Consider the following 12,071-nt stretch of genomic DNA (forward strand, 5'->3'; position numbering starts at 1 on the left):
TCGCACATGCATGGCCATAGAGTTCACAATCTCGTTCGAATAGTCGCACATAAATTGTCGCGGGAGGTGCTCACACATGGTCGTGGAGTTGCATGCTCTCGTCGGCGCAGTCGCACATGTATGGACGCAGAGTTGCATAATCTCGTCCGCATAGTCACACATGAATTGTCGTGGGAGGTGCTCACGCATGGCCACAAAATTGCACACTCTCGTCGGCACAGTCGCACATACATGGCCATGGAGTTGCACAACCTCGTCTGCATAGTCGCATATGAGTTTTTGTGGGAGGTGCTCATGCCCGGCCACAGAGTTGCACACTCTCGTCAGCATAGTCGCACATGCATGGCCACACAGTTGCACAATCTCATCTGCATGTGGAAGATGCCCACGTCCGACCACGGAGTTGCACACTCTTGTGTGCATAGTCGCACATGAGTGGCCATGGAGTTGGGACATTCTTATAGGATAGTCCCTCAAACGCGGTTGTGGGGGCTGCACACGCGCGATGACTACCATGCAGTTGGCTAGGGCGCCGGGGCAACAGACGAAATTGCACATTTCACTATTAGAGAGTAGTATGGGGTGGTGCCACTAGTGAAAACTGCTTGGCCTGGGCAATAAACGAAGTTGCACATCTCACTAGAAGGAGGTAGTTTTGGGGTGGAGGTACCATAGAGGAAAACTGCACGTTTACGGTGTACGAGAAAAGTTGCGCATCCCTGTCAGGTAGTTGCACATCAACGACTAGTCAGTTGCACAAAACGGGGACAAAAATGCACAATTTTTTTTTGTCGAAACATACCCATGCAGGATCTAGTTTCGAAGATCTCGTCACAAAGAATCCAATAGTGAAGACGGATCTGAATTCGGACGCGCGGTTTGAAAAATATGACCTTTTAAAATTTCAGAAAGTTTAAATATAAAAGCGTACACAATACTAGATGCAGATGCATACACTGAAGAACCAGCAAACCCGCCCGTCTGGTGAGAAGTAATGCCACGTGATGATTAAATAACAACGCGCTATTAATTTCCAAATCGAGACAAAAGGGACAGAAAGTTTCAAAAAACGTGGGCCGCCCAGGAGCGCTAGCGGGCGCACAGCCACCCGCTAGACGCGTCCCAAATGATTTCCATAAAAAACAAAATACAAATAATGTTGTGCACCCACGTTACTGTTCACATGTTTTCACATGTTACTGTTCACAGATTTCCTTGGATGTTATTTCTCCATCAAATTTTGCAAGCACCTAAAACATTTGCTCATAATCACACTCACATAGTTTCAGAATTTTCTTGAAATGGTTTGCTAAGGTTTTGATCGTGGGTGCACCAGGGGTGCAATGTGCGTGGTTGTAGACAGCCACACTCTAATCAACTGATGTACATGTATGTCTTCTCTGCGTCATCAATATGAACGAAGCCGAACTTATGAGTAGCTAGGACGACGCGAGGACGCAAGACTGAGCACGCACACTTGAGAATTTTCGCAGCTTAATGTAAACTTTACAATTGTAACATGCATGAATTAAGCCAAACTCATGAGCGGGACAAGCGCGAGGTCGTGAGCCATTTGAGCTGTGTTGGTGGGACGAGTGGTCGTGCAGTGTGGATGTGACACCCCAACCTACTACCACCATGGCAGCTCACTTACTATAGCTCTAAGTAACCCTCATCCGCCCGCCCGGCCCATGAATGCTGGCTAAATTTCATACTAATACAATCCAGGCATGAGCTGATCTATGTATTAAGACACGGGGTTATTTGGTTGCTTATTTCTCGTTAGCGTCATTTGACTCTTTAATTTCCAACAATATCAATTGGTAAGAAGCACATGGAAGCAGAAGCAGCAGCATATGAGGAGAAGCCACTGGTTCACTGTCTGCCTCCTTAGGTGATATCTCATTGCTTTAGCATGCATGATTTCTCTAGCTAGTAATTTCCAATTAGAAGTTTACAACCATTTTGAATTTTCAACAATGCACCGAATATTCCCGTCAAGCAAGCGCCACCTCAACTGTCAATAGAATAGATTCTCAGATGGAGAGATGAACTTTGCTAGTACAAGGGGCGTAATCAAAATGAACGGTGTCCAAGTTGATGGTGTTTACTTTCTACATAGCTAGCTAAGGACCATAAATAGTGTATCTTCCAATTTATTTATTTTGAAATAACAGAACCACTTAGGTTAGTACATTAGGGGAAGCCAGGTTCGAAAACTGATGGTGTATAGCACATATGGCTCATTCTTGGATATCATGCAACACCTGCCAAAGAGCTCAAGAAAAATTCATGTAATGTCTTTTTTTTTAAGAGAAAAGGCCACAACCTAACTTAAATTAATAAAGCCACCAGGCAATCAAGTAGCACAGATCGAGATGTAGCAAGACAAACACGACAACACCAAAGAGGTTTTAACACAGCCACAACCGGCATCATGGCACGCAGGATGTCTTCCTTCACATATAATAAATTTATATAAATACAATACAAGTAGCGCCTATACCTGCGGGCGTACGCTTTCATACATAAAAATATAAATTTAGATTAATTGACAAAAACAGAGACCCTGAGTCACTCGGCGGCGGCGGCGGCTTTGTCAAGGGTGTTACCGATGTCGATGACGAATCGATACCTCACGTCCGCCTTGGCAAGGCGCTCCATGGCCGTGTTCACGTACTCGACGTCAATCACCTCGATGTCCGCCGTCACGTCATGCTTGGCGGCGAGGTCGAGCATCTCCTGGGTGTCCCTCATGCCGCCGATGCAGCTCCCGGCCAGGGTCTTGTTCGCTGTACATTAAATCAGCCACACGTACGTCAGTATGTGTACCAGTCAGTTACGCATATATATAGCTAGGTTTGTGAGGTTGAAGGACTTACTAGCAACCAGAGCAAAGGGGGGGATCTCCATAGGCTTCTCTGGGAGGCCAACCATGATCATCTTGCCGTTGGGTTTCAGTAGCCCCAAGAGAGGGGCCATGGGGATGTTTGCAGACACCGTGTTTATGATGCCATCCATGGTACTCATCGCAGCCTACAAAGACGACACATTTAAATTAACCTTGCCAGCACGCTAAACGCATAATTTAAGAGGCGACGCTATTTGTATAGCACGCAATTTTTTTCTTTGGTAGGCACATATGAACTCCTGTGTTGTTCTCCACCGGAGAGAGAAAGAACAATCTGTTAATGGTCATGCTTGGTTAAATTATGATTGCAACAATTCCGCATACCTTCATCTCCTCAGCATCCTTGCTGACAACGAACGCGTCGGCGCCTAGCCGTTCAAGGGCCTCCTGCTTCTTCCCCGGCGACGAGCTGATCACCGTCACCTTCATCCCGAAGGCCTTGCCGAACTTGACCGCGACATGGCCCAGCCCGCCCAAACCCAGCACGCCGAGGTGCATCCCGGGAACATTCAGACCGTGGTACTTCATGGGGCTGTACACGGTGATGCCGGCGCACAGCAGCGGCGCGCCCTTGTCCAGCGGTATGGTGTCCGGGAACCGGACCACGAACCGCTCGTGCACCACCACCATGCCGGAGTAGCCGCCATAGGTGATGGTGCCGTCGAGATCGACCGTGTTGTAGGTGGGGATTATGCCCGGGCAGTGGTTCTCGAAGCCCTTGTTGCAGCTCTCGCAGGACTGGCATGAGTTCACCATGCACCCGACGCCCACACGGTCTCCGGTCTTGAACTTGGTCACATTCTTACCGACCTCGGTGACCTCGCCGGCGATCTCATGCCCAGGGATCATGGGGTACTTGGCATTCTTCCATTCGTTCTTGATGCTGTGTAGGTCAGAGTGGCAGATCCCGCAGTACAAAATCTTGATCACCACATCGTCGTCTCCAGTGCTCCTGAAGCAAGAATCATAAGAAACATGAACATCATAAAAAGAAATGCTATTACGTAGTACTACCTCTGTTCCAAAATATTTGAAGTTCTAGGTTGTCTGGCCAAGTTATAGGAAAAAATTCCAATAACCACAAAGTCAAATGCATGTAGTATGAAACTATATTTTATGCTCAACTAAATAAACCAAATTGGTTATGAAAATCTCTGTATATTTTTCTAGAGATTTGCCAAACTTAAAGAAGTTCAATTTAGACTGAACGTAGAAGTAAATGCTAGTGTGTAAACTAGGCTAATAAATCTCACTAGTAAATCATGGTTTTGTCTATCAACTCAATTCATTGCTCGGTGATGCAACTAGTCTCAGTTTTTTTATGTTTTATCAAAGAGGCTGATGTCTGGCTCTAATAACTGAATCCATCAAGAACAAGGTTGGCAAAAAACACTCACCCTCACCCACATGATCAACAAGGTTCAAAAGCCAAACAATCAGTCATACATGCAAACGATCAATTTTTGTTTTGCTTATTTTTTTTTGTCTAATCAAACTACTGAATTTCATCATTCATACAAATGATTTTACTCGTTTGAGAAAATCACATAATTCTAGGAAAAATAGTGATTTTAGAAAATCATTTGTTCGGACTTGCCTATTAATTATTAATCCTTGCAAAAATGGAGAAATTAGAAAATAATTTGCAAAGCAAATGGTAGGACTGCACATCCTTACCATCCACCAACCACCTTATACAGCTCATAGCACACTAGCATGGCTACGATAACAACATAAAACTAGTAGCACCAACTACAAATTACATGAGTCTTTTATTCGCTATTGCAAACTATACTTTGTAATGGCACGTACGGTTTGCCCACATGTTGGTAGCATTACCTTATATGGATATATGTAAGTAATAAATATCAAATGATTTTCTATTACAAACTTGTCGCGGTACATTTGCATGATTGCATCAAATGAGCCTAAATAGCTAGGTATTCGCTATTTGCAAAAGATGTGACGATGATTAAATTGCATAGCTCATTCTCTAGCAAAAGTTATACAAAAAACTAAATCCTCTTGTGATCAAGAAGTTTCAATCCAAATAAGCTAATAAAAAAAATCAAAATCAAAATCGCCACGACCTCTTTGCCGGCCAGCCCGAGCATATCAAGTCCTACTAAAGTGCTAATCAATGAAGTCACCTAAACAGGTGTGCCGTTGAGGTTTGCCCACATGAGCCACCTGATTCATACATCACATAGGAAGAGCAAAAGCCACACGCACAGAAGCAGAGGAATTGTACTACAAGCTAAGGCTGGTCATAGTGGGGAGTAACTTAGACTAGTGTCTTGCATCTGACACTAGTCTAAGTTACTACCTTCATAATGCAAAGTAACATACTAATAGTATCATAGATGGTTTCATTAATTAGCTCATAGACTCATTTTGTCTTGAAAAGCGTTATGTTATAGTAACATATTATGTTACCACCTCTCATTAATTACTTGCCACATAAGCAGAATTTTCTTGAAATGCGCTATGTTACTAGCTAAGTTACTCCCACTATGACTAGCCTAATAGTGACAACTGACAAGTAACTGAGAGTGACACATCACATGTATGTATGTGCCTTTTACAACTAACAGTGGCGTGGCCTAAAAATTCCAAAACATAAAAAGGCTGGTGTCTACGTTACGCTTGTACTGAACACATGATAATTCATACAATTTGTTACGGTTGTACCGGACACACGCTAATTCATAGTACAGTTTGTTACGATTGTACTCTGGACAGATGATAATTCGTACTATTTGGAAATTAAGGCCGGATTTTAAATAAAAATTTACACAGAAAGCGACCTAATAACCACCCTGATAAATCCAAGGAAACAAAATCTCATGCCAATAACCCTAGATGCACGGAGCAACACGGGCATCACAACGCTAATTAATCTCCACCCACCCTGATTTTTATGTGGTGGGTCCCGCCTCACTCCTAATCTCCAATCAAAACTGCCACCTAATTACAGTTCATTGATTTCGTAACAAGTCCGTGTGTGTAGCATTACTGTTCCCATGTCACAGAGACTATCCTGCGAATCTGCATGGGAACAAAGGAGAATATATATACGGGATAAAGCAGCTGTGCAAGCTTAAGGCCCATGTTAGCCGCACAAATTCTCTAAAATCATCGTCAGCTATGCGACACTTTAATAACGAGAATAAATTAAATTATTACACGGAGGAACCATGCATGGTGCATGCAACCAGAGGGCCGGGGCATGAGGGAAAAGCTAGCGAACACCAATGGGGTCGGACGGCGCCGCCGTGTCCGTCGGCGAGCCCGGCCATGCATAGACGTGTCTCGGGCGAACATAGCGACAGCAAAGATGTTGTCTCGAGATGCGGAGGCGTGCTAGCGGCACCGGCGGACCCCTAAGCACGAGAGAGCAACTGTGAACCGTTTTCGGGGTTGATAGGCTGTTAAGCAGAAAAGAGGCAGATGTCTGGCTTTAAATAACTGATTCCCTCACGAAGAAGGCTCACATCACCATTCACATACACTCACACGACAAGGGCCAATGCTCAAAACCGAAGAATCGGCCATACATGTTAAAACTGCTGAATTTTATCATTCAGACAAATGATTTTACTCATTCAAGCAAATCACATACTTCAACCAATTATTACTCTTTTGAAAAATAAGGATTTTAGAGTTCTAGGACTGCAAATCTTAAAACCATCTATCAACCACCTTTTTCATCTGCAAAATGAGTGTAACTCAGATGGTTAGATTCCTTGTGGTGGAACTAGCCCATCAGGGTTCAAACTCTAAATTTATCACCGATCCTCGTATTTTTTTGAATTTATTTCAAGCTTTCCGGCGATATTCGTTTAGTGGAAGAAGACACCTCCATCACTATGAGGCGCCTTGATGACTTCGTTAATCTCAAGATATTGTGTCGGCTTAATATTTTGAAGGTGCTCGCATGGCTACGGTAACAACATCTGAACATAAAACCACTAGCGCCATCGACGAATTGCACAAGTCTTTCTTTTCCAACTGCAAACTACTGCTACGTAATGGGCACGGTTTGACCACATGTTTGTGGTATTACTTTATATGGATATATGTAAGTGATAAAAAAATAACAAATGTTTTCTATGACAAACTTGTGGCGATACCTCTGCATGATTGGATCAAATGAGCCTAATGGCTAGGTATTCATTATTTGCGAAAAGATGTGATGATTGTCAAACTGTATAACTCATTTTCTAGCAAAAGTTCTAGGAAAAACTAAATCCTGTTGCGATCGAGAAGTTTCAATCCAAATAAGCTAATAACAAAAAATCAAAATCAAAATCGCCACAACCTCTTTGCCGGCCAGTCCGAGAATGTCAAGTCCTACTATTAATCAATCAATGAAGTCACTGAAACAGATGTGCCGTTGAGGTTTGCCCACATGAGCCACCTGATTCATACCACACATAGGAAGAGCAAAAGCCACACATAAAGAGGCAGACGAATAGTACACAAGCTTAACAGTGACAAGTAACTGAGAGTGAGACATCATATGTACTATGTGGCGTCGCGTAAAGATCCCAAAACGGGAAAAGGCTGAGGTCGACGTTACGGTTGTACTGGACACATGATAATCCATACTATTTGTTACAGTTCTATTGGACACATGATATTATATTCATACTATTTGCAAATTAAGGCTCTTTTTCATATAAAAAATAACACAGAAAGCAACCCAATAACCACTGTGTATAAATCCAGGGGAACAAATTCACATGGCACATAGACTATTCTGCGAATCTGCAACGGAACAAAGGAGTATATATATACGGGACAAAGCAGCCGTGCAAGCTTAAGGCCACTGTTAGCCGCACAAATTCTCTAAAATCATACTTCTTCTGTTCACAAATGTAAGATATTTTGAATATTTCAATATAGACTACATATGAAATGAAATAAATGAACAAACACACTGAAATATATCTATATACATGTGATTTAGAACGGAGGATTGTTCAGGACGAGAAAGTCCAGATCTGGTGGACCGCTAATCATCGTCAGCTACGCGACAATTGAACAAGAATAAATTAAATTATTCCACGGAGGAACCATGCATGGTGCATGCAACCGAGGGCCGGGGCATATGACGGAAAAACTAGCGAACAGCAAACCGGATCGGACGGCGCCGCCGTGCCCGTCGGCGTGCCCGGCCACGCATAGGGGCGTCTCGGGCGAACGTAGCGACGGCAAAGACGCTGTGCGGAGGCGTGCTAGCGGCACCGGTCGGGCCACCGGCGGACCCCTGAGTACGAGAGAGCGTCTGGCTTGCGTTGCGTACGTACCTCCGGGTGATGGCGAGCGGTGTGAGATGGCCGGAGGCGTCGCGCGCCGCCAGACCCACCGCCTTCCTCGTGTGCTGCTCCGCCGCCGTGGGTGCCATCCTGACTGACGCGCTCGAGGTCCGGCCGGCCGGAGAATTAGTTCTTGAGTAACTTCAGTGGGTGGTACTGGTGGTGGTGCGTCTCTGTTGTGTTGTCGTGGCTGCAAAGGAGGTTCCATGGTTGCCTTTTATGCTACAAGGCCCGCACATCTCGGATGTGCCAAGTGCGTCATCGCTGAGAATAGTCGGCCGAGGGAGAGAGAGGGTATGGATGGTTCTCGTGAGCGCGGCGTGGGTGCGAACAGTGTCACTGTCCCGTCGCTGTGCATGCCGAGAGGAAACGAAAGGCTTCCTCTCGGGCCACACACTCGTGCTCCACGGGGTCTCGACTCGTACTATGATTCCATTGCCAGACTTTTCTTCCCCTCTCCATCTCCACCTCGAGGGGGTGAAAACAAAACAAGACCGCGACGTTTTCGTTTTTCCTTTGCTTTTCAGAAACATATCAGTCAGTATGGACGTAAACGATCACGTATAACACTGACGTCACACCTACTTGAACGTGTGCTCATATGCTCTACATGTACGGGTACTTTCGATAGACCAAACAGACATGTCTTCAGACTGATGAGGTCTTGCAAAGTCTAGAACATGAGACAAAGATGTGCAATTTCCATCACAAGAAATCTAAGCAACCGACTTAAGCTCAATTCATTGTTATCGTGTCCTTTTAACTACCAGAGAGAAAATATCCTCGAATCAAAATAAGACTGTTGTGATTCCTAAAACATAATACTGTATATCATCCCAAACAGAAATAAGGATTGTACCAACGTATATTTTCCAACACACAAAACTCCCGAAGAGAATAACCACTTTTATAATAGATCCAGTCCTTTATTTTCAAAATAAAATATAGTAATAACTTTTTTAGCACAACTATAATAATAACTTAGTGCACAAAAATCCTTACAGATAGACTTGAGCATGGACAACCCAGCCATGTGCCCTAGGCAAGATAGCCTAACATTAAGGGCATGTACAATGATTCTATCTTAGACATGCCATGTAGGATAAATGATGAGGTGGAGGAGGAAGAAATCATAAGAAACAAAAAAAAAAACTTGTCTTCTCTTATTTAAGAGATGATCTCTTAGCACAATATGTCTCACCACGTTTTTAGGAATAGCTAGTTATTTAAGATAACACTAAGAGATGACTCATTGTAGACATGTTTTTTTGTCATCTCTAAATCACATGCAACACTTAAGATAAGACTATCTTATCAACCATTGTACATGATAAAATCAATATTCTATTAGTATAAACTAAAAAGTATTAAATTAAATTAATGTTTTTGAGTGGATTAAGTTAAATTAAATAGAAAAGTACATTCTTCACATGTTTTGTGTTCGGGCTAGGCTCAGACTTGGGATTTTAAGATCAGGCTGTCAAGCCTGACTCAAAACTCAACTCGGCCCAACGTATGATCAGGTTTAACAGGCCACCCCTATGGAAACCTTCCGAACTCTTCCGCACTAACTAAATAATGGAAGTCACTAGTTAATGAGCGCTTCTTCGAAAGCCTCGCAACGATCAGCTTCACTTGGCGCGCTCTCAGCTATTCGCCATGTGTCGTGCTCTGGGCGCTCCCTTCGAACTTTTTTTTATTTTTTTGCACGCGTTTTCGGTTATTTAAATGGTTTTTTCGACGTTTTAGTTTTTCACCGGTCTTCCTTAGCTTTTTGAGCAAAACATTTTTTCGGGAAATTGTTTTTTTGCGTGAAAAAACGCGTTTTTTCATTTCGCGAGAGTCACGGTTTTCCTTCCGCGAGAGGCACGGTTTTGCTTTCGCGGGAGTCACGGCCGTGCCTCTCGGAAACGAAAAAAACGCGTTTTCTATTTTTTTTCCTTTCGCGAGAGTCGCGGTTTTGCTTCCCGTGAGAGGCACGGTTGTGCTTTCCCGAGAGTCACGGTCGTGCCTCTCAGAAATGAAAAAAATGCGTTTTTTGTTTTTGTCCTTTCGCAAGAGTCAGGGTTTTGCTTCCGCGAGAGGCACGGTTGTGCTTTCGCGAGAGTCACGGCCGTGCCTCTCGGAAACGAAAAAACGCGTTTTCTGTTTTTCCTTTCGCGAGAGTCACGGTTTTGCTTCTGCGAGAGGCACGGGTGTGCTTTTATGAGAGTCACGGCCGTGCCTCCTCGGAAACAAAAAAAATGAGTTTTCTCTTCTTCTTTTTTCCTTTCGCGAGAGTCACGGTTTTGCTTTCGCGAAAGGCACGGTTGTATTTCATGAGAGGCACGGGCATGCCTATTTTGGAAAGGGAGAAAACCCGTCCTCCCGGTTCGGTTTTTTAGTCCGGTTTTTCGGCCGGTTTTTTTCATGAAAAAAAGTTCGTCAAAACCTATCAACATGGGATCTAGTTTTGAAGATCTTGACGCGATGAATACAATGGTGAAAGCGGTTTGAGATTTGGACGCACGGTTTGAGAGATGAAACGTTTTGAATAAAGGGATCTACGAAAAAAGGAAAAACTCTCGGGATGCGACAAGTGGCACGCTGCATGTGCGCCATTTGTCGCAACATGACGAATTGAAGTGATCTTTGCAACGAGTACTCCTCAACTAGTGATTTCACTAAATAATATTAATCTCCTAAATTTTGTTGTGGTCTTCCTTCTGCTCCGATCGCATGCTGCCACTTTATCATGTAGGTTTAATTCTTTTGCTAAAAAATGCAGGTTTTGTTCTGAAAGAAAACGTCTATAAATGTAGCAAAACTCTAGTGTATGATAAGACTATCTGAAGGGGAGGAACGTTTTGGCTATGGGGTCCAGATGATCTCCCTAGCCTAGACATCCATTTGTTCCTCTCTATCCGTTCTAAAAGCAATTTTCGCTCATATAGAGTTGTCTGGAAAAGGGTTGTAGCACCCTGGGCGTATAGATCTGTATGGTAAACTGGCATTTCAGAGGATGGAAACTTCGCGCTAAGGGGAGGAACGTTTTGGCTATGGGTTTGTCGTGGTATTTTTCTGACGGAATTCATGATGCGGTCGCGGAGGTGCGAGTGATGCGGATGGTGTACGCAAGGAGAGACTTACCTAGGTTCAGGCCCTAGGGTTGAGGTACTATTGTGATTTATGCTTAATTGGATTGATTGCTCTAGCTTCGTGTGATAACTAGCTAGCGCTTGTGTTGTGTACGAGGCGTATACCGAGAGGTATTATGGTTTAGGACTTTAGGTTATGAGGAGATTATCAAGTACGTACTGGTCAGGTGTCCCTGCCCGTCCTTATATACAAGGTCAATGGTAGGGTGACATCATGCAAGTCGGTTGGGAGTTGTCCTAGCTAAGGAAACTATTCTACTCTTGTAGTAGAAGATTTCTTGTCTTGTGCGTCAATGTGATGATGCGCCCTGTATTGTACGTGGACTCTGAGTCATGGGCGTGTGCCACCCCGTGGCTACCGATCCTCCATGATCCTGCGTGACTATACCCTGGGGGCATGGTATCGTCAGTAGCCCCTGAGTCCTTCATGATTTGGCTGTTGGCTTCACACTTCTTTCCTGGTTGGCTCTACTATTAACCATGCTCTTAGTCGTCGCCACCACCCCAACTAATTGTCGTGGCGTGGCGTTATTGGACGTATACGGGAGGACCAATAGCGTCGCCGCGATGATAATCCAAAGGGAGGTCCCATATGAAGCATGGGCGTGACGTGGTGCTACAACCGGCTAGCGGTGGTTGCCGCCGTGGACCTTGCAGTAGGGATGTGGACAGGATCGCCGATCCGGGAAAGCGGATTAGGAG

General features: G+C 44.3%; 1 protein-coding gene across 1 annotated transcript; it reads right to left on the minus strand.

Annotated features, from left to right (window-relative positions):
* Positions 1-2,320: 2,320 nt before the first annotated feature.
* Positions 2,321-8,450, minus strand: LOC119318379 (probable cinnamyl alcohol dehydrogenase 5). The gene is made up of 4 exons (XM_037592931.1): positions 8,224-8,450; positions 3,236-3,863; positions 2,883-3,036; positions 2,321-2,792 (listed from the first exon to the last, which is right to left on the minus strand). Exons 1-4 carry the CDS (start codon positions 8,319-8,321, stop codon positions 2,575-2,577), a joined length of 1,098 nt encoding a protein of 365 aa, XP_037448828.1. The 5' UTR covers positions 8,322-8,450; the 3' UTR covers positions 2,321-2,574.
* Positions 8,451-12,071: the final 3,621 nt, after the last annotated feature.

The sequence above is a fragment of the Triticum dicoccoides genome, chromosome 6A (assembly GCF_002162155.2).
Source record: "Triticum dicoccoides isolate Atlit2015 ecotype Zavitan chromosome 6A, WEW_v2.0, whole genome shotgun sequence".
Classification (NCBI taxonomy): Eukaryota; Viridiplantae; Streptophyta; class Magnoliopsida; order Poales; family Poaceae; genus Triticum; species Triticum dicoccoides.